The sequence below is a fragment of the Aspergillus pseudotamarii genome (genome assembly GCF_009193445.1).
Source record: "Aspergillus pseudotamarii strain CBS 117625 unplaced genomic scaffold BDV38scaffold_53, whole genome shotgun sequence".
Classification (NCBI taxonomy): domain Eukaryota; kingdom Fungi; phylum Ascomycota; class Eurotiomycetes; order Eurotiales; family Aspergillaceae; genus Aspergillus; species Aspergillus pseudotamarii.
This window is the reverse complement of record NW_022475067.1, coordinates 88,523-108,291: the sequence shown is the minus strand read 5'-3', so window position 1 is coordinate 108,291 and position 19,769 is coordinate 88,523. Positions and strand designations below refer to the sequence as shown.

The 19,769-nt window shown below is 48.7% G+C and overlaps 8 protein-coding genes across 8 annotated transcripts; 4 read left to right on the top strand and 4 right to left on the bottom strand.

Moving 5' to 3' along the window:
* The first annotated feature begins 544 nt into the window (after positions 1-544).
* Positions 545-2,155, top strand: BDV38DRAFT_255000 (inositol monophosphatase family protein). Its single transcript, XM_032055376.1, has 6 exons — positions 545-906; positions 971-1,022; positions 1,077-1,165; positions 1,216-1,654; positions 1,736-1,867; positions 1,923-2,155. Exons 1-6 carry the CDS (start codon positions 723-725, stop codon positions 2,029-2,031), a joined length of 1,005 nt encoding a protein of 334 aa, XP_031910554.1. The 5' UTR covers positions 545-722; the 3' UTR covers positions 2,032-2,155.
* Positions 2,156-2,206: 51 nt separating this feature from the next.
* BDV38DRAFT_295317 (shikimate dehydrogenase family protein) lies at positions 2,207-3,349 on the bottom strand (the record flags this gene model as incomplete). The annotated part of the gene is made up of 1 exon (XM_032062684.1): positions 2,207-3,349. Exon 1 carries the CDS (start codon positions 3,254-3,256, stop codon positions 2,207-2,209), a length of 1,050 nt encoding a protein of 349 aa, XP_031910553.1. The 5' UTR covers positions 3,257-3,349.
* A 1,151-nt stretch (positions 3,350-4,500) lies between these two features.
* Positions 4,501-6,649, top strand: BDV38DRAFT_160312 (sugar porter family MFS transporter). Its single transcript, XM_032051771.1, has 3 exons — positions 4,501-5,166; positions 5,230-5,943; positions 6,013-6,649. Exons 1-3 carry the CDS (start codon positions 4,630-4,632, stop codon positions 6,373-6,375), a joined length of 1,614 nt encoding a protein of 537 aa, XP_031910552.1. The 5' UTR covers positions 4,501-4,629; the 3' UTR covers positions 6,376-6,649.
* BDV38DRAFT_295316 (Gfo/Idh/MocA family protein) lies at positions 6,628-7,924 on the bottom strand (the record flags this gene model as incomplete). The annotated part of the gene is made up of 2 exons (XM_032062683.1): positions 6,628-7,750; positions 7,860-7,924. 2 exons carry the CDS (start codon positions 7,922-7,924, stop codon positions 6,628-6,630), a joined length of 1,188 nt encoding a protein of 395 aa, XP_031910551.1.
* A 295-nt stretch (positions 7,925-8,219) lies between these two features.
* BDV38DRAFT_295314 (sugar phosphate isomerase/epimerase family protein) lies at positions 8,220-9,710 on the top strand. Its single transcript, XM_032062682.1, has one exon. The coding sequence runs from the start codon at positions 8,384-8,386 to the stop codon at positions 9,482-9,484; it is 1,101 nt and encodes a 366-aa protein (XP_031910550.1). The 5' UTR covers positions 8,220-8,383; the 3' UTR covers positions 9,485-9,710.
* Positions 9,711-10,122: 412 nt separating this feature from the next.
* On the top strand, positions 10,123-13,770 carry BDV38DRAFT_285774 (uncharacterized protein; the record flags this gene model as incomplete). Its single annotated transcript, XM_032060553.1, has 4 exons — positions 10,123-10,596; positions 10,656-11,304; positions 11,362-11,965; positions 12,018-13,770. The coding sequence occupies 4 exons, from the start codon at positions 10,123-10,125 to the stop codon at positions 13,768-13,770; spliced, it is 3,480 nt and encodes a 1,159-aa protein (XP_031910549.1).
* Positions 13,771-14,097: 327 nt separating this feature from the next.
* Positions 14,098-16,711, bottom strand: BDV38DRAFT_254990 (putative ethanolamine kinase). Its single transcript, XM_032055375.1, has 7 exons — positions 16,527-16,711; positions 16,164-16,411; positions 15,979-16,090; positions 15,455-15,906; positions 15,038-15,387; positions 14,345-14,983; positions 14,098-14,231 (listed from the first exon to the last, which is right to left on the bottom strand). The coding sequence occupies exons 2-6, from the start codon at positions 16,347-16,349 to the stop codon at positions 14,809-14,811; spliced, it is 1,275 nt and encodes a 424-aa protein (XP_031910548.1). The 5' UTR covers positions 16,350-16,411; positions 16,527-16,711; the 3' UTR covers positions 14,098-14,231; positions 14,345-14,808.
* A 1,466-nt stretch (positions 16,712-18,177) lies between these two features.
* On the bottom strand, positions 18,178-19,719 carry BDV38DRAFT_160224 (HSP20-like chaperone). The gene is made up of 3 exons (XM_032051770.1): positions 19,439-19,719; positions 18,794-19,328; positions 18,178-18,712 (listed from the first exon to the last, which is right to left on the bottom strand). Exons 1-3 carry the CDS (start codon positions 19,539-19,541, stop codon positions 18,400-18,402), a joined length of 951 nt encoding a protein of 316 aa, XP_031910547.1. The 5' UTR covers positions 19,542-19,719; the 3' UTR covers positions 18,178-18,399.
* Positions 19,720-19,769: the final 50 nt, after the last annotated feature.

Below are 19,769 nucleotides of genomic sequence, written 5' to 3'. Positions count from 1 at the left end.
TTATATTCCTCAGAAAGTTAAAGGACTTCTTCTACCTAAGGCAAAATCATGACAGTATTCAATTGTATGCATGTAGTAGTTGATTCCCGTGATACCTACAGTACACATACTGTGCGTGGCTGTGTACATAGGGCTGGAAGCATACCGTACGCCCTGCTGGACAGATATACAAAAGTCAGTTTCTTAATGAGAGGCTGAAAAGGCATTATAGATCAGATTCAGGCATCTCGAATGGTCATTGATACTCGCCCTTAGTGCGCACTACGAGTCCACTACTCAACTAAGGTTTGGTAGACGTTGAAGATCCCACTTCCATTGCCCGCAATTTGGCCCGGGCACCAAAAGATATCTTTAACACAAAATAGATGTCGAATTTATGCTGAATATCATAGCCAATCAGTGCATCTTCGCTGACCTACTAGCTAGATTTTCGTGGTAGGTTCATGCATGTACCCCATCAAGATGGCTACTAGCCACCCACGTGAGGAAAGAAGCAATGTGGAGCCCGTTGATAGTCAATTTTATCGGTTACTCACGGTCGCGGAGATCACCTGCACTCATAAAGCTCGACCGGTCCATGAGGAGTCAGTCATCTTCAATAGTCCACTTTATTTGTCTTTCAGTAGTACATGCTCAAGAGAACACAACCAGCCCAAGAAACTCCACACACGCCCCTCACGGTAACCATTTGAAAATCTTGCACTTATCGTTATCGACCCCGCATGATGACGGTCATGCAACTCGACCAGGAGCAACTAGACGAGATCTACGCGTTTGCGGTAGACCTCGGTCGTAAAGCAGGTCAGCTTTTACTAGACAGCATTGAAAAGCGGATCGCGGGTGAGGGGAGCCAGTCGGTGGAAGAAAAAGAGAATGCAGTGGATATCGTGACTCAGACGGATGAAGGTAGCTCTATTGCGCTCTTATCGAGATAACAACGTTATAAGCGATCTGACGATGTCTATACCAGATGTGGAAGTATTTATCAAGACCGCGATTAACGACAAATATCCTTATCATAAGTCAGTCAGCCCTCCCGATCATTACTGAATAAAACCACTGACAGACACTCAAAGGTTTCTTGGGGAGGAGACATACGCCAAAGGACAGTCTAGAGACTATCTCATCGATGAACAGCCAACATGGTGTATTGATCCATTAGATGGTAAATCTCGTGCTTCATACTGAAATTCTTTCCCTGACCATAAGCTTTAGGAACGGTTAACTTCACTCATATCTTCCCCATGTTCTGTGTCTCCATCGGCTTTATCGTCAACCACAAACCCGTCATTGGAGTCATTTATGCTCCTTTCCAAGACCAACTTTTCTCATCATGTATCAACCGTGGTGCCTGGCTTAATGAAAAGCGTCGTCTTCCACTCATCCGCAACCCATCTATCCCACCGATGCCCGCTAATGCACCCAGCAAATGTGTCTTTTCCTGTGAATGGGGGAAGGATCGCCGTGATATTCCCGACGGCAACATGCACCGCAAAATTGAGAGCTTTGTGAACATGGCCGCTGAGATCGGAGGGAGGAATGGAAAGGGAGGAATGGTTCATGGTGTCCGGAGTCTGGGGAGTGCGACGTTAGATTTGGCGTACACTGCGATGGGATCGTTCGATATCTGGTGGGAGGGTGGCTGTTGGGAATGGTGAGTCCCCGTCCTTTGCATTCTGCGATGACCTCTCTTTTTTTTTTTTTTTTTGGAGTTATATTAATCTGACTGGCCTAGGGACGTGGCTGCTGGAATTGCGATCCTCCTTGAAGCGGGCGGCTTGGTCACAACTGCTAATCCACCAGCGGATCCTGACACTGCCCCAATTGGGGATGTGCGACTGGGTAGCCGCTTGTACTTGGCTATTAGGTAGGGTATTCCTGCGACCACTTGAGCAGTAATTGGTGGCTAATTTCGATCCAAGACCGGCAGGACCGTCGGCAACCGAGACCGGTCGACAGACACAGGAGAGAACAGTGAGGGAGGTATGGAAGCGTGTACGAGAACTTGAATACACACGGCCTGGTGCTTAATTCTTTCCTCAAGTTTTATCAATCTCTTGGCTTTCTAAGGATTATATAGACGACCAGACTTATAGAAGGACTCGTGTCAGTTCATGACGACATATCTAATCTTATCACATATGCTATGCTCTAGGGTATGTTATATACAAGAATCATGTATAGAGAATGTTATGTAGAAAGAAAATCAAAGATTAGACTTGGATGACCTTTCAGCTAGCGACTTCGCCACCATATCCTTGACCTTCTCCACCACGCCAGGAACAGCAACCACGTCCTGACCGGTCCAGAGACGGGCCTGTTCCAAGCCTTGCCAGATCAATGCCTCTGAGCCCAGGATAACCTTCCAGCCAGCCGTCGAAGCGAGCTGCGCAATTTCCGTCCAGGGAACAGGGTGATAGCACATCTCCAGAATGACGCCCTTGAACTTATCGGAAGAAGAAGCCTCGCCCAGGAAAGCCTGGAGCACCTGGCGGGCGTTGATCTCCTCAGGAGTCTTCGGCGGGTAGTTGGGGATACCCGAGACAATGGCCACCGGCGCCTCAAGAGAGGCTGCCACTGCGGGATCAGTGACATGAATGAGGGGAGCCTGCATCGAAGTAGGATTCCGTTCCCTATCTTCGCTCAGAATAGTCTCGACTTCCGACGCGTCGCGGTTCACAATGTAGATCTTGCTGGCACCGAGCCATTTGCGTAGTACATAAATCGCTGAGCGAGCTGTGCCGCCTCCACCGACGATCAAGGCAGGCTTGTTCTGGAATATTTCCGTGGATGGGGAGTTCTGTAGTAAGGCTTCCCGGATGCCAATGCAATCGGTGTTTGTACCAACGTAGGAGCGGCTACCGTCTTGCTCCTCGCGTAAAAAGATGGTGTTGCAGGCTCCGGCTTGTCTTGCGTCCTCGGTGAGGTCGTCCAGGTGAGGCATGATGGCTACCTTGTGTGGCATGGTGACAGAGGAGCCGACGAACTTGGGGTTAGCTTTGATGGCGGCCAAGTATTTATCGATTGGAGGTGACCGAGTGTATGGTGGAGGGTAAGTCGCAGAAGTGCCATAAACGCTGGATAGAGGTACCTGGGCCCAATTCAAACCCAGTGTGCTGTAGACGGTCTTATGGAGTGGTGGGGAGAGGGAGTTCAGCAAAGGATGGCCATAAAGATATGCGACACCATCCAGCTCAGCTGGACTGGTAATGGGCTCCTCGGGCTGAGCATCGTTCACAATCTGCGGTGCTGCCATTGTGACGGAAGGTGAAACTAATGGTATAGGCGATGTTTGAAAAGAGATTGGATTGGGTATCTAGTAGTATATAAATGATGTGCAGCAACAGAGGGGACGGAAACTAGTATGCCACCAGTTCGTTTAACTAATACGAAAATTATTAGTTCAATTTTCATCCGACGAGAATGAAAGCCAATGGTCGTTGGAGGATTCCACAACTCAAGCAATGCGGCGGAGAAACGTTTAAGATTTCAGTTTAGGCCCGTGACTGTTCCGAGATTCAATGAATTTAACCCAGCGGAACTTCTCCGTCGTCTTCGCTCCCTTCCTCCGAGATCGCACTCCACTTGCTCTGTACTCGACTCCACAAAAGTGTCAAGATACTTCCACTACGGCCCATCTAGACGGGATGTGCAACCTTTCCTATCGTTGCTGGTATACTCATCGTGATCAATATGCTTTGTTTCGGTGCAATGTATGCAGCCACCGCCACTGAAGATGGATATCCTTGGTATGCCCAGAGACCGCCCAACTTTAACCTAATTCTAACTTTCTGCAGAACAATTGCCGGGGAGAACGCTTTTCCTGGGCTAAAAAGGAGCTCGTTTCGCTTAATCTTGTCGTCCAGTGGCCACACAGACCCCCATGGGGAATACATTGGTAAAGAATCTTTCCCGGCGAAGTTCTTTCCCCAGCCACCTATGACATCTAGCCAATGACTATTGGCCGTTAGTCCACCCAGATGGTCCATGTAATGCTTGGGGAAGCCTGGGGTTTCCCCCTTACTAGCTCTACCTAGTCTGGGGTCTCCTTTCCTCGAAAACACTAAGTAACTAAGGTCGTTTATAGTTCTTGGGTTCCTTGGCTTCCCCACAAATGCTCGCCAGCATTGCCGTCTTAGTCCCACACCCACTTGAGCGGAATCGGAGCGGCGTGCCAACAGCAATGTCAGAGATTTCATTGCGACTGGTAGAGTCATTCTGGCTTGGCTCATTCGTAGTGCAGCAAAGTTTAACTGCGTCTGGGCAAGATGATACGAGGAGAAAGAAAAAACTTTCCTCCACGTGCCTACTAGAAGATTAGATTCGTTTTGCCGCCGATAACTTAAACAGGCTGTGGAAAAACAATCCATCTCCGCAACCCCAGGCTGTTTTCAGCTCGCACCCCCGGATTTTCGTTCCATGCGCCATAAACAAGGGTGTTGTCGTTTAGCGTGGGGATAGATTATAAGTATTTAGACCCCTGGCGCGCGGCACTTCTTTTTCATCTTTCTCATCATACTTACCTTCCAATCTCACTCTTTTCTCACACGCACTCTCAATCCCTGTGAATCTGACTTGGGTTGTTGAAGAAGCTCTGATCATCTCATCAAGAGTGACCACACTGTCACCATGTCTATCCTCTCTCTAGTCGAGGATAGACCAACTCCCAAGGAGGTGTACAACTGGAAGATATACCTCCTCGCAGTTGTCGCCTCATGCACGTCTTGTATGATCGGGTATGATAGTGCCTTCATTGGTACGACTATATCTCTCCAGTCATTCAAGGATGAGTTTGATTGGGACTCCATGTCTGCCGCGAGCCAAGACCTAGTGAGCGCCAACATTGTCTCTCTCTACCAGGCTGGTGCATTTTTTGGTGCATTCTTCGCCTATCCCATCGGCCATTTTTGGGGTCGAAAATGGGGTCTGATGGTCTCTGCCGTTATATTCACTTTGGGTGCTGGCATAATGCTTGGTACTAATGGTGACCGTGGATTTGGCTTACTTTATGGAGGACGAGTGCTTGCTGGCTTGGGAGTGGGAGCTGGCTCGAATATCACTCCTATTTATATCTCCGAGTTATCTCCACCGGCGATCAGAGGACGGTTGGTTGGAGTTTACGAATTGGGGTGGCAAATTGGTGGGCTTGTAGGATTTTGGATCTGTGTAAGTGCTTCCTATTTGTTATATTTCCTACAAACTATCGACACAGCTAACCTTATCTGGTAGTATGGCGTTGATGAGACGTTAGCCCCGAGCCATAAGCAGTGGATCATCCCATTCGCCGTCCAGCTGATCCCGTCTGGCCTCCTTATTATTGGTGCCCTTTTTTTGAAAGAGTCTCCGCGTTGGCTATTCCTGCGGGGGCGTCGAGAGGAGGCAATCAAAAACCTCTGTTGGATTCGTCAACTCCCAGAAGACCACATCTACATGATTGAAGAAATCGGTGCTATTGACCAGACCCTGGAACACCAGCGTGCAACTATTGGCCTGGGCTTCTGGAAGCCGTTCGTTGCGGCTTGGACGAACAAGAAGATACTGTATCGTCTCTTCCTTGGTAGCATGCTGTTCTTTTGGCAGAATGGTTCTGGTATCAACGCCATCAACTACTACAGTCCTACCGTTTTCAAAAGTATTGGTGTCACAGGTTCGAACACAAGCTTGTTCACCACGGGTATCTTTGGTGTCGTGAAGACCGTGGTGACATTTGTCTGGCTTCTTTGGCTGATTGACCATGTGGGACGGCGTCTGCTCCTGCTTATCGGTGCCGCCGGTGGCTCGATCTGTTTGTGGATCGTCGGGGCGTATATCAAAGTCGCTAGGCCCTCAGAACGAGAGAATAAGCAGATGGATGGCGGTGGCATTGCTGCTATGTTCTTCTTCTACTTGTGGACTGTGTTTTATACCCCTTCCTGGAACGGTACCCCATGGGTTATTAACTCGGTAAGCTTGTTCCCCGTCTTCTGCGAATGTCATATTAGTAAACTCTCCTCTAATAACTTCGTCATATAGGAAATGTTCGATCCCAACATTCGATCGCTTGCGCAAGCCTGTGCGGCAGGGTCCAACTGGCTCTGGAACTTTCTCATCTCCCGATTCACTCCCCAGATGTTTGCCAAGATGGACTACGGAGTGTACTTCTTTTTCGCGTCTCTCATGATCCTGTCCATCGTCTTTGTGTTCTTCCTGATTCCAGAGACGAAAGGTATCCCGCTAGAGAGCATGGACAGACTTTTCGAGACTCAGCCTGTTTGGCGTGCTCACGGGGCTCTCCTCAAACAAATTCGCGAAGACGAGGAACGGTTTCGTCATGACTTGGAGGATTCCGGCTTTGTGAAGAGCACCGATAAACAAGTGGAGGTCGTGGATGGTTGATGTTGATTTTTGATCCTGACTGTTGCATTGCTGTGTCTTGTGTGATACTATGAACTCCAACAGCTGGGCATGATGATGCCAAAAGGTGTATGATGGCCCACATCCCAGAAGCGAATGAGCTCTGTTGGCAACCCTGTGATAATCATTTATTATATAAACCTAGCTATACCCTACCTGGACGTGCTTTCTTTCTCTCTTTCTGTCCCTTTCCTTCGGATTGTTTCAACTCCATAGCCTTATATCACTCATCAATTAGCGGTTTCCTTCAAGAATGGTCTGATCTAGTTCAATTGTCTGTCCGGTTTCCAGTGCCTTTTGTACAGCCTGGCACACAAGTAAGGCTCTGAGGCCTTCTCCACCGGAGCAACTAGGCTCGGCTTTGCCTTGAATGACATCGACGAAATGGGCAAGCTGCAAATCGAAAGGAGTTGCTTCTTCCACGTCAAACTTCTCGACCGTCAATGGTTGGTTCCAGCTCTTGTCCGGGCGGCTATCGTAACTCCAGCGCGTCATATCTGGGACACTGAGGGAGGCATCAGAACCAAAGATGCGGTAAAAGTCTGCACCAGAAGAACACTTGGGAATGAGCGGATTTTCGCCGGTCCCGGCTTCAAAGTTATGGGGAGAGGGTGTAGCATCGCAGACAAGGAATGTACCGACAACGCCTGAAGCGAACCGAAGCGTCAGTGCAGCACCCTCCTCTGCCTCATGAGGGGGGTTAGGACGTTGCGGGAGGGTCTTCTCGGCGTGAACGCGCACAATGGGGCCGAACAGGTAATGCATAATGTCAATATCATGCACAAGGTTAATTGGAACCACACCACCCGATGACCGAGCACGACGCCAGTCACCTGGAGGCGCAAAGTATTGTTCTGGTTTGAACAATGTCCACAGGCCGTTGATGGCGATAACCCGACCCAGAGATCCAGCATCCACCATCTGCTTTGTCTTAAGGACGTACGGGTTGAAGCGACGGTGGTGTCCTACCAGCAGCTTGAGTTGGGCGTTCTCCGGCCTCTGCGAAAATTGTAGCAGTGCTAGGCCATTGTCGATGCTGTCACTGACTGGTTTCTCGACCAGGACGTGGACGCCACTAACTAGGAGCTCTCGCGACACGGGGACGTGGGTGTGGTTGGGCGTGCAAACGATGGCTGCATCGGGCTTGGGAATAGCCTGCAGCATGGCTTCGACAGTTGGATAGTAGGTCGTTTGTAGCTCCTGCGCTACCCTGGCGGCATTGGGAAGCGGATCGATGAGCGCTACGAGCTCCGTATCTGGATTGGAGATCACGGATTTGGCATGTCGAGGGCCAATAAGCCCTGCGCCGACGACGACAACTCTTAGAACCATTTTGGTAGTGCTATTGGAGGAATCACTGAGGAGGTATATTGGTGTCAGGAAGCAAATAAGGGGAAGAGAAAATGAATGTATATGATATTGTTTTGTTGGACAGAAGATCATCTACAAATTGGACCACACCACACGATTTCGGGATAAATTCAAGGCCAAGCGAAGCTTCATTGCCGAGGAAAGGCCTTAACCTACTCATCGCAATTGGTTTGGGGGTACGAAGCTCACAGCCGGTTAAATGCGGCAGGGAAAGTGCTTAGCCGGCGGTTCTTCTCTTAAGTGTCTCCTGCGGTGGAACCTCCAGCCCTAATGCATTGGGAGAGTTATCATCCATAATACAAACACAAGAATAGCCTTGTGAATCGTTCTTCCATGGTAGAGCGGGATAAAATGTATTTATTAATAACACAAAGACCAGCGTGGACAGCGATGCCAAGTGTGCTATAGAATTGCCAGTGATCAAACCCTACGTCAACTGAACACAAGACATGACGCGGCAGTTCGCGTATCTTTAACCGTTTCATACTTTGTTATCACTTCCCAAGTGAATCGCGATCACAGTCACAACCTTCTCTCATAACTACCCTACCACTTCCTCTTCATCTACTGCTTCCTAAGTTCTCCACGTTGCCTGTTATTACAGCAACTACTTTTCACAATGCCTAACCGTCTCGGAATTGGTTCCATGTCCCTAGGGCGCCCGGGGATCCATGATCTGCCAACCAAGCTGCACCAGGCCTCCCAGTTCGGCTACAAGGGCATCGAGCTATTCTTTGATGATCTTGACCACTTAGCCAAGTTACTCTTTGATGGTGATCATATTTTAGCTGCTCAACATATACGCCAGCTTTGTGTTTCGCTGGACCTCTCTATCATCTGTCTGCAGCCTTTTTGGCACTACGAGGGACTTCTGGACCGCACTGAGCACGAGCGTCTTCTCACCGAGAAGCTTCCCAAGTGGTTTGAGCTTGCACGCATTCTGGGCACAGATCTCATCCAGATCCCATCTAACTTCCTCCCCGCGGATGCTCAGACAGGCCAGCTCCGCACCACAGGTGATATGTCTGTCATTGTCTCAGATCTTCAGAAGATCGCCGATCTTGGCCTTCAGCAGTCCCCCCCTTTTCGTTTTGTCTACGAAGCCCTAGCATGGGGTAACCACATCAACAAATGGGAAGACTCCTGGGAGGTTGTAGAGCGGGTCAACCGTCCAAACTTTGGAGTTTGTCTTGACACGTTCAATATCGCAGGAAGGGTGTATGCCGATCCCACATCTCCCACAGGAAAGACACCTAATGCGGATGCCGATCTCCAAGCATCTATAGCCCGCCTGCGATCTCGTATCGACCTCTCAAAGGTTTTCTATGTTCAAATCGTGGATGGCGAACGCCTGAGTGCCCCTTTGGACGAATCTCACCCCTTCTATGTCAAGGGTAACCCCGCCCGCATGAACTGGTCGCGTAACGCACGTCTGTTTGCCTTTGAAGAGGACCGTGGTGGATACTTACCCGTCTTGGACGTCGCTAAAGCCTTCTTCGATATCGGCTTCGAGGGCTGGGTTTCCCTGGAATTGTTCAACAGAAGCCTGGCTGATCCTGATCCAGCTACGCCCCGCAATCACGCCAAAAGAGGTTTTGAGTCATGGAAGAGACTAGTCACTGCCTTGAAGCTGAATACTGGGGATGCTTCCTCGGTGTATGGTCTTGACGGTACAGTTTCACCATCGACCTCGGCTTTGCCTGTGCAGCATCGCCTTTAGCGCCGCTTCCGGCTCCTTTACGTTTTCTTTTCCTTCCACTTCGGGCGTTGGTTTTTAACGGGTTTAATGGTTTGGCATATTTGCCCTCTCATGGCATCTTCACAGCGTATGTCCTCTAGTCTTGTTTCTTCCTGGCCTTATGGCTTGTTATGATTGTACAATATGATGGAAATACCCGAATGGAAACAGCCACCAGGCTTACTGTCGATAATTGCTCAGATTGACAGGAGAACGTAATCCTCAGTTTCAGCAGTAATATCTTATCTAGGAAGTTTGATTAGATTCAACAGGACTTGCTTGTGCCTGTCTACTTTTATTTCAATCTCGCTGGTCAGCTTGTCGGCTGGTCACGAGGTGATTAACCCTCACATGATTTCACTGTATCTAGTCACGCTTCACGCAACTCTCGCGACAAGGAGCGAGCGACAAATTCATGACTGAATCGCATGTGCCCCGAGAATATGTAATACTTAATCTAGCAAGGCTGAAAGAAAATACACTTTCGGATGTTAAGACTGCACTGCGTCTCACTTTTGGCTGAGTTGTTCTGATATTCCTATCTTCAGTATTTCAAGTCTCCTACTTTCCCATATTTAAGTTCCTGGTCCTCACATCTGGATATGTCGTGTTAGCCTAAGATGAAGGACCAACTCAAGCGCATATTCCGTTCACCACTATCGCTGCGCCGGGGCTCAGGGCTACCGAACGACTCAGCCCATCATTTACAAAAAAGAGGTTGCATTACGGCTTTACCGCTGGATACGCCAGCTGATTTATCGTCTCCCCCGGTAGCGGACTTCTGGCAGAAGGCACTTCACAGACTATCTATGAAAGACCAATTGTTAATACAAAAACATACTACCACACGATCAACTTCGTGTATCGTTAGCGATATGCCAGTCTTACTGCTTGAAGAAGTCAAGCAGAAACGGGAACTATTTGAAAGTAGAAGGTGGAATGTCAGTTTGAATGGCTTCACTTTCCGCTTGAGCGATATTGCAGACAAGGTCACGACTTGGTTAGAAAAGTTGAAGGCTATTGGTGATATTGCTGTCAATGCAGACCTAATACATGCGCGGTTGCCATGGGCAGGTATCAGAACCTTGCTACTGGTAAGACCACCCACTATAGCGAAGGCCAAAATGGATTCTGATGTTCAATACCTACTTAGGTAGCCACAGCGGATCGCGAGGCTATGGGTTCCCTCCTAGTAGGGCTTGATAAGGTTCTCTACCTCGTTGATCGGTGTAAGGTCTACGAACTTTTATATCTCCACGATCCAAAGATAGAGCACGCGTATCATAGTTTAGAAACCACGGTAATTGAACTCTATGTCCTAATCCTGCAGTTCCTACTTACTGCAATCCGGGCGTATGAGCGAAGCACGAAGACAAGTATTTCACCGGCGTTTTGGACTCTCGATTGCATTAACGATTATAACGCTCGCTTTGAAGCGATTATTCCACGCATCGACCACGAGGCTCAAAACTGTGAACGATGCTATAGTCGCCTCGATCGTGTTATTTCCACCGACAAATTTGAACGGTTAAAGAGCGTGCTTGAAGACATTGAGCGAGTCAAGACCCATCAAAATGAGTTTCAAAATGCGGATAATACGCTCCAAAACATATGGCGACTTCTTGACGATAAAAAGCGAAATGACGTCCTTGGGTGGATATCAGACATTCCATTTAAGGATCATCATACACTGGCGAGGACTGGCCGTACAGCAAATACTGGTGGGTGGCTCTTTGAGCAGTGGGAGTTCCAAGATTGGCAGTTATCTAAGGACTCAATGATATTTTGGTTACACGGTATATGTGAGTCTTCCAAGACAATATTACCAAACGTGTCGAGCTCACACTTTCTTTCCGTAGCCGGCGCTGGGAAAACGAAGCTTGTTTCCCGAGTTATTGATGAGTTCCTGCAGGACCAGGGCCAGAAGCTGGTATATTTTTATTGCAATCGGAATGAGAAACTTCGTCGGAAGCCAAAGGAGATTATTCGCAGCTTTGTCAAGCAGCTTTCGATCGCGGATGATCAAACAGTAGTCCATGACAGTCTTCTTCAAGTCTACAACCATAAGCGACAAAGAGGTTTCCCGTCGACGGACTTGAGCCTCGAAGAAAGCGAAGCGCTCCTAGCTCAGTTAATTTCCACATATCCGAAGACAATACTGGTGCTAGATGCCTTAGACGAAAGCGAAGAAGGCTCGAGGCAAGGCCTCATCAGTTATTTCAGCCAACTCGTCGAGCAAATACAAAGTTTGAAAATCTTCATCACCAGCAGGCGAGACGGTGACATAGCAAGCCAGCTCCAAACTAAGGCTAACGTTGGCATTGATGCAACAGCTAATCAGGATGACATTGAGAAATTTGTCTCACAGAAGATAGATGAAGACACAAAAAACCGGGCTACCCCTATCTCTGCCGAACTGAAATATGACATTGTCCGTATTCTTCAAGATAAGAGTCAGGGCATGTAAGTGTTCTACCCATCACGCTGTGTTGAGTACGAAATGACATTAGTCGAGGTTTCAATGGGTGGACTTACAAGCTACGGAACTGTTATCCCTAGGTCTAGAAGACGATATTCGTGAGCGTCTGGGATGCTTACCAGCTGACCTACAATGCGCATACAACGAGATCTACCAGCGAATCCTAGAGTCCAAGGGAAGCAAGTTCAAGATCGCGACGAGAGCCCTACAGTGGGTTATATGTTCGGAGAAGCCTTTAACGGCAGAAGCCCTCGTTTTCCTCGTATGCCAGGATCCCGAGATTGATACTTTGATAACCCCATACGTGGACGTCCGATTCATCCTAGATTCATGCTCTAATCTCCTTGTCTTGGATTCCCGACAGTTTTGTCAACCCTCGCATCTCTCCGTGAAAGAATACTTTGAAAATCTTTGGGGCATAGGCAAATGTCATGCCAATGCTGCAAAAATATGCCTAACACATATGCTAATCGCAAACAATCAATTTTCACAAGGATCTTCCAGGTATTCTGCTACGATTGACAACATCCTCACTTACGCAACGCAGCACTGGTTTGTGCACATAAGGATATATGAGCACTATATCAGGAATACAGGTGACAAAATTGATCCTTGCTTGTCGCAGCTTGTTGAGAAGTTCCTCGGTTCTGTCGAGGAAAGTGGGCCCGCCTATAGATCCTGGTGTGAACGTTGCAAACACTTGCCAGACTTCCCCATTGAAGATCTGAAGCCTTTCTCTAATCCGGTGCTAGCAGTTTGCCGATTCGGCCTTCACCGCGTCCCGCTCACATGGTGGGAATCCAAACTCGTAGACCCTGAGCAATCAAACAAAGCAGCCAACTCGCTTCTAGCGCTAACGGTCTTCAGCGAAAATGAATATGCCGTTCAAAAGCTATTGTCACTTGGAGCAGACGTCAATAGACAGCTTGATGGGCTGCTCTGTAGCAGATCCGCTCTCGGTGCTGCCTCATCACGTGGAAATCGAGTAATCATCGAGCTACTACTAAGCACAGGAGCCCAGATCAATCAGAAGCACACCGGAGGCCTCTATGGCAGTGCACTGGTGGCATCAGTCGCAAACCCGGGAGGTAGTAAGGCCACCCAGCTGCTGCTAGACTCAGGAGCAGATATCAATCAAGAGCTTGATTGTGGGATATTCGGCAGTGCTCTTGCTGCTGCCGCTACTCGTGGAGCCGGAGGATATGGCAGTACAATTATTCAATTACTGCTCTGTGCAGGAGCTAACGTCAACCAAGCCCTCACCAGTGGGAACTACGGCAGTGCCCTAGCTGCTGCCGCTTCAACGCCCATAGGTCATGAGACGATAAAGCTATTACTTGCTTCAGGAGCGAATGCCAATCAAAGGCTCATTTGGGGGAAATATGGTAGTGCTCTAGCAGCAGCAGCATTTGGTAGCCCCGCAAATACCTCACTCCTGCTAGATGCAGGAGCAGACGTCAACCAAATGCTTACCTCTGGTCTATACGGCAGCGCACTTGCGGCGGCAGCGTATAGCCAAGCAAAACATACCGTGAAACTCCTACTCAATGCAGGCGCTGATGTCAACCAAAAACTAACCACAGGACTCTATGGCAGTGCCCTTGCAGCAGCGGTAGCCAAGCCGGGCGCCGATGAGGAGATTGTGCAATTACTGTTGGATGCAGGGGCGCATGTGAACCAAAAACTTTCCTCGGGTCTTTACAGTAATGTTCTAGAAGCAGCACGAGCGCGAACTCGCCCAGGACTTTACGAAATGCTGCTGGGGACAGCCATCAGGAAGGATCAGTGAAATCTCGCGTATGTCAACTTGGAGGCTGATAAGTGTAAGGATCAAATGTCGGCATGATGCAAAATTCCTAAGTAGTCAGGGATAGTGACCCGCCGCTCCAAGAGCTACAGTTGTTATACATAAGTATCCTGCAGTGGCAAGGCTCACGTACGGAGTTCTCTTTGTGAATAATTGTTTGTCTAACTTCATACGAACGAGCGCATTACTTTTAAGTAATTCAGTTCGTATGTTTCTTTTTTGTTTTTTTCCCTGAAGGTCTCTTCCATTATTCTATAGTATAAAGAGGAATAACAGAGACAAGGGATTCTTGACAGTGTTGGCGCCCACAAGGCCTCAGGCATTGCTAGTGCCACGATTAACTATTGGTCATATTAGTTGTTCTTTGTAGCTCAACATGACCTCGCGCAAGCTCTAGTTCACTAGGAAATCGAGCGATTTCGATCTACTCTGACTTCCGTATCCTGCTTGAAATGGTCATTTCCTATAGACAAGTCCGAGCACGACACCAGGGAAGGGGAAGGAGAAGGGAAAGAGGAGGGAATTGGTATTCCGACTAAACGAACGCCATGCTTACTAGTATATGGACGTGTAATCAGCTAAGATAGAGAAATAGACCCCCTGAAAACCCAAAAAATTACAACACTTAATTTCTGTCTATAGACACGGACACAAACATGATTAAACCCATACCTCAAAAAAGGGAAGAAGAGTACAGGAAAATTGAAGGAAAGATAACCCACTAACACGCCTATGAAAGTCCCAAGAACACCAGTACAGTCGTTGAAGACAAAGCCCTTTCCATGCCATCCTTTGGTATACACTGCTTTATTCCCTGAAATGCGTCACTGTCCTGGTTTTACTTGTGTCCTTTTGTCGCTGCTGCCATGCTCTAGGGAATAATGTTGAAACCCCAATCACATGACAACAGGAAAGTTCCCCGATTCATGTAAGCACGTTCATCGTCAAGAAGGTGAAATCTATATACGCTGGTGATATAAGATGCGAGGTCGTATTGTGCTGGTGGATAAAGAGGTTGGTTCAAACTTCTTGAGCCCATCGACGCTCGCGGAGGGGCTTTTCTTCGCCGGCTTTGGCGCGGCTGCCGTCGAGCTCTCGACGCCAGGCATAGTATTCACCAAGGCGGGTTTCGGCGTAAGAAGCGTAATCAAAGTCGATTTGCGAGATCTGGGCTTGGATGAGGGCCCAAATACCCCTATTTACTATTAGCACTGGGCCATGGTGATTGGCATCGGAAGCAAGAACGAACCAGTATAATCCGGGAATGCCGCGGAAGCGATCAACGTCCTCATAGAGTCGATCGATGATCTCCTTCTGAGACGACTCCGGGAGACCTTTGTGCTGGGTATAGCTCCTGACATACTCGGTCAAGAACTGACGCCGAACGGCGCATGTGGGCATCATGTTATAGTCACAGTCGTAGCCACCCCATTCAGCAAAATGGTTGGCGATGTCGAAAGCGGCTGGGGATGGAGTAGCGTATTCATAGTCGATAAACTGCACAGTCGCTGTGGGCTCACCCGCGGATGTGACAGGAGCCTCTGCGGATGGGACAGCTATGACATTCGCGCAGAGAAGGTCGCAGTGGGCAAACACCAACTACCGAGGGGGTTAACTGCTGGCCGGAATCTCTATGGCACAAGAATGGAATGTGATATCTACGTACCCCGTCTTCACCGATACCCTTGCCGTCGTCCAGTTCACTGACAGCCCATTCAAGCTCTTTCTGAAGGCCGAGTCTGCGCCTACGCTGCTCATCTGTAGCAGAAGGCAAAGCAAGGATCCATTTCTGGAGAACAGCCCACATGCTGGGTCCCGATTGTTTTGGCTTGATCAAAGGGAAGTCAATGTTATGCTTGGACGGATGGACATCTACTGAGTTCTGAAAAACAATCTCCACTTCAGACTGGGCAGGAGCAGCAGCTCCGCGGATGGGAAGGACTGCATGCCATTGTCCAAGCCTTCTAGCAACGCCACGCCAAATGGAAGCTGTCACCAGATCTTCATGAGTGGCAGGGCGTCCACGAATGAACCTATAGAGCAGGCCGTTCTGGAAGCGAGCCAAAAGTGAAGGGGCTAGGCCATAGCTGGCAAGTAGGGCGTGGGACTTCATTTCTCCTATAGACATCTACTCAGCATTGTCGCAATGGGCAAGAAGGAGAAAGGGCGTATGTCCCGAGTCTGTCTTACTTTCGCGGTCTATAAGAATCTCTGTGTGGTTACCGTACGCTCTCATCAGTACAGCTTCGTTGTCTATTTGTTCTTCGGTCAAGCCAGGCTTGCGATTTATGATTTTGAGAAGCTGGAAGCCAGTTAGTCCATGGATTCGACAGTTTGGACGCCATCTGCTCCTGCAGAGCAAGTTCGGAACACACAGTATTAGTGATACCGTCCGTGAAGCGCACGAACTCGATGTTGTTCTCCGGGCCTTCCCAGTGAGGGTTCAGGGTCAAAACCAACCGCAGCGCAGACGCTTGAGAGTCGGCATGGTTGTATGACTGTGCGATGTAGCGCAGCGCCGTGAGAGGACAACTGTTCGGCTCAGATGTCGAACCCATCATGGTTGTTTATTAAGGGATGAGGGTTGAGATGCTATATGAAGAAGCGGGTCAACTATACAGTTCTAATTTTCAGATTGTCAGCAAATCTCGTTAGAGAAATATGAGAAGTTGTATGCAGCGAGAGTATCACTCAGGTGTAAGGAGGGAAAGATACAAAGTATTGGAGTGTATACTAACCTGAACGGCTGCCTGTGACACTTTTTTTTTTTTTTTGGTCCGTTTACTGAGGACTTCCCCTATTATTAGTGAGCGACAAGGATCGCAAATGATAACGATATACGTAATTTTAAAGAGTATTAAATTGACCGGCAATCAATACTCAGGGAACACAAGCCAGAAGGAAAAAAAAAAGGGGGAGAAGTATTAAGCCGGAATGAGAGGAGGAGAAAGAGGAGAAAGAATGAACATTGGTCTCGTGCTTGCATGGCCATGATTGGAAGCTACGCAGCCTGAGGCCCCTCAGGCAACGAGGGCTGTTGGCCCCCTCGTTTCCTTACCAGGCTGTAAATCCGAAATTGCCTCCTTCACTCGGCCCCCCATGACGAAATGCCAGGGACGAAGACTACGTATGCACCTATTCTTATACAACTCGATCGTCCTATGTGAATTTTCTGTGGGGTAGCACCGACGATTGTCAGCACTCAAAAGTGGCCTATGATCAGCCCCTCCGGAGAATATAGTTCGCATTCCTTGTCGGTTAAAAGGGGGGCAGTTAAAAGTAAGGGATGGTTGACAGGTATGGGAACCGTGTTTATTTTGTTAGGTAAGGTACGGGGAGTACTTTTTCGTACACACTCCCCGTATTGCTCTAACTCCTTTGGTCACCGCTCACTCAACTACTTTGCATGTGATTCTCAACTATGTGACTGGAGGGCCTCGCCTGAGGCACTATTCAATGCCACCCGACCTCACATGACTTTCTGACTTGCAACACCCTAAGCCCTAAGAGCTACTGCTCTCGGTAATTAGCTAGTCCCAAAGGTGTCCTAGTGGCTCCACTCCGGGCGGACTACAAAAAGCCATCGTTAGCACCGCCAATTTTTCCTTCTTTTTTCTTTTCTTTTTTTCCCTCATCATCAGTAGAGGTTTACATTGACCATATGTAAATCAATACCGGAGCTTCATACAATGTATGACTCGCTGAGGGTTATCCGTGTGGGATTTTGCTCGATGGGTTTCCTTCCGTTCCCAGCTTCGGAGAGTAAATGCGTTTTCCTTTTTCCCTTCCAAATTATGGCTTAGCTAGGGATTCTTTTCGCAAGATAAGAGCCCCAGGCGCATGAGCTGTGGAGGAGGCGCGATATTGCAATTCTATAGAAGTAATGTCTGTACTATGAAATCATAGTTGGATATTCCTCTCTCGTAGACAGGCTGCTGAACAAGGTACTTGTTTTCAGGGTTTCTATGCTGAAACCTTGGATCAAATGTGTCCATCTCGGCGTATCAATCTTCAAACATACCATGTGTATCTGGCTAGTGTTGGCATTGGCATATTGGATGCCTGCTCCGATTGAAGCATCATGGCTAGGTTGCCTGCTAATTGCTTAAATGCGTCTATCATTGGCCATGTCTGATATGCTTGTTTCATGGTCATGGAAGGTAGCATCTACGGAGTATAGCCTCAATGAGGGAATGTCACGAGAACACGCCCAGTAGATGTTTATGTCTTGAGCATGTGGTGAGCAAATCTGCTATGCATTATCTTGGCATTGACCAAGTAAATGAGTGTTGCATTGTGAAACTCTTCCATATAGCTTTCACTCTCACTTTTTAGGGCCTATGCTGTTCCCAAACAAGAAGCAGTAACGACTTCCATGCTCAACACAGTAGCTTTCAGTCCCAATTATGAGCTGCTCCTCTTATTTGCTGAAGAGCGATCAACCTAGCAAGTCTCGTCATGTGCCAATATAACCAATCCTGAATTAGTGCCATCACAAGATGTCTTGGCGATACGAGTGAATGTATGTCTCTGAAGCTGAGCAGACACCATGTTCCAACCATGTTAGTGCAAGATATGTGTTTCCTGTGTCTCATATGCTATATAGTAACCTCAGACCCGTCCAGCCTGTCCGATTTGAATCCTCTCTCCACTCCATCTGTCATCGCTCCGCAAGACTGGCCAGCTCGTCCCATCAGCCTTGGCCAGCGTCAATTCCAGTTTGGTACCCAACACCTTGAACTGGCACTTTTCAGGACTAATCGGCGCAAACAGCTGATATGTATCTTTGTACCGCTTGTTATCGGTGGTGGGGAGGTCCAAGTCGATCGACTTCTCGGAGAACTCGACCTTAGCCTGGCTCTTATCGATCTTCTTAAGGTAAAGCGAGACATTGACCGAGTGTGGTGTTTGGTAGAAGTCATTCCTATACAAGGCATGGAAGGTTAAGACAACGTTCCCCAAAGAGGTATGGCCATTCGTAGGACGAAATATAGGCTTCACTCACCTGACACTCTCCACCTTCTCTTCACCAACCGGCTTGCCCTTTCCGACAAAAAGATGTTTATTCTTCTCCTTGCAGCCCTCGATCTTCAGGAAATCGTCGAAATCCAGAACCCTCTTCTTACAGCATGACCATCCCTTGCTACCCTCATGGAAAATCGGCTGTCCCGGATGATGGACGCATTTTTCCTCCTCCCGCGACACGGACGAGTTATAGTTGGCGCCGCATCCTTTCCGACGGCATGTGGCGTTAGCCGGGATGTCAAGAGATGGGTCGTCGGACTCTGACTCTTCGGGGACAGGTGTAGCTGTGTTCGACGGAGGGGCGATAGCGGGCGAGTATGTTGGCCGTGGTACCCCGCTATCTGCGACAGGCGCAGTGACCGGCTGGGGGGCAACTAGTTCAGGTGCAGCTGCGTCTGTGTTCTTTGGTGGTTCGACTGGGGTATCGTCTACAGTCGAATGCTTGCCGGTAGTACAAGGTGGGATTTCGAGAAATTCATCGAAGGTGAGAACGCGGGGCTTGCAGCATTTCCAGCCTGTAGATAACGGGAAGGTTAACGTTGGTGGATCGCACCGCAGGGAAGGACCGAGGTGTCATGCGACGAATCCCAGGGGCCACCGTAGACACCAAGGTCCTTGAACTTACCCTTTTGACCTTCATGGAAGACGGGTGGTCCAGGATGATAAACGCATGGCTCTTCGGGATCGGTGAAGACCTTCCCGCAACCCTTGTGGACGCACTTGGACATTTTTTCGATGGGGGGAGGCACAATGCACTTCTCGTCTCAGTAGGACGTATACTATACTAGCAGCAGTAAAATCGCTTCAGTCCATGAGACGAGAACCTTCGTTGGCGGTGTCAAATCGCATCGAAAGCCGCAGAAATACTGCCGTCGCAGCTGCCGCCCAAAGTGGCCCGAAGGGGCTTAGTCTGGAGAAGCTCGAAGGTTCCATTTTATCGGCGCGGAGAGCACGAT

What these genes read in the sequence shown, in the direction of transcription:
- BDV38DRAFT_255000 (XM_032055376.1), top strand. Translation starts at nt 723, where the DNA reads ATGATGACGGTCATGCAACTCGACCAGGAGCAACTAGACGAGATCTAC. An exon ending in GTGTATTGATCCATTAGATG is followed by an intron (nt 1,166 to 1,215) that starts GTAAATCTCGTG and finishes CATAAGCTTTAG; the next exon opens with GAACGGTTAACTTCACTCAT. An exon ending in GAGGGTGGCTGTTGGGAATG is followed by an intron (nt 1,655 to 1,735) that starts GTGAGTCCCCGT and finishes TGACTGGCCTAG; the next exon opens with GGACGTGGCTGCTGGAATTG.
- BDV38DRAFT_160312 (XM_032051771.1), top strand. Translation starts at nt 4,630, where the DNA reads ATGTCTATCCTCTCTCTAGTCGAGGATAGACCAACTCCCAAGGAGGTG. An exon ending in TTGTAGGATTTTGGATCTGT is followed by an intron (nt 5,167 to 5,229) that starts GTAAGTGCTTCC and finishes CTTATCTGGTAG; the next exon opens with TATGGCGTTGATGAGACGTT. An exon ending in CCCCATGGGTTATTAACTCG is followed by an intron (nt 5,944 to 6,012) that starts GTAAGCTTGTTC and finishes TTCGTCATATAG; the next exon opens with GAAATGTTCGATCCCAACAT.
- BDV38DRAFT_295314 (XM_032062682.1), top strand. Translation starts at nt 8,384, where the DNA reads ATGCCTAACCGTCTCGGAATTGGTTCCATGTCCCTAGGGCGCCCGGGG.
- BDV38DRAFT_254990 (XM_032055375.1), bottom strand. Translation starts at nt 16,349, where the DNA reads ATGATGGGTTCGACATCTGAGCCGAACAGTTGTCCTCTCACGGCGCTG. An exon ending in GATTCTTATAGACCGCGAAA is followed by an intron (nt 15,907 to 15,978) that starts GTAAGACAGACT and finishes AGATGTCTATAG; the next exon opens with GAGAAATGAAGTCCCACGCC. An exon ending in AGGGTATCGGTGAAGACGGG is followed by an intron (nt 15,388 to 15,454) that starts GTACGTAGATAT and finishes CCCCCTCGGTAG; the next exon opens with TTGGTGTTTGCCCACTGCGA.
- BDV38DRAFT_160224 (XM_032051770.1), bottom strand. Translation starts at nt 19,541, where the DNA reads ATGTCCAAGTGCGTCCACAAGGGTTGCGGGAAGGTCTTCACCGATCCC. An exon ending in CTTCCATGAAGGTCAAAAGG is followed by an intron (nt 19,329 to 19,438) that starts GTAAGTTCAAGG and finishes CGTTATCTACAG; the next exon opens with GCTGGAAATGCTGCAAGCCC. An exon ending in GAGAAGGTGGAGAGTGTCAG is followed by an intron (nt 18,713 to 18,793) that starts GTGAGTGAAGCC and finishes TGCCTTGTATAG; the next exon opens with GAATGACTTCTACCAAACAC.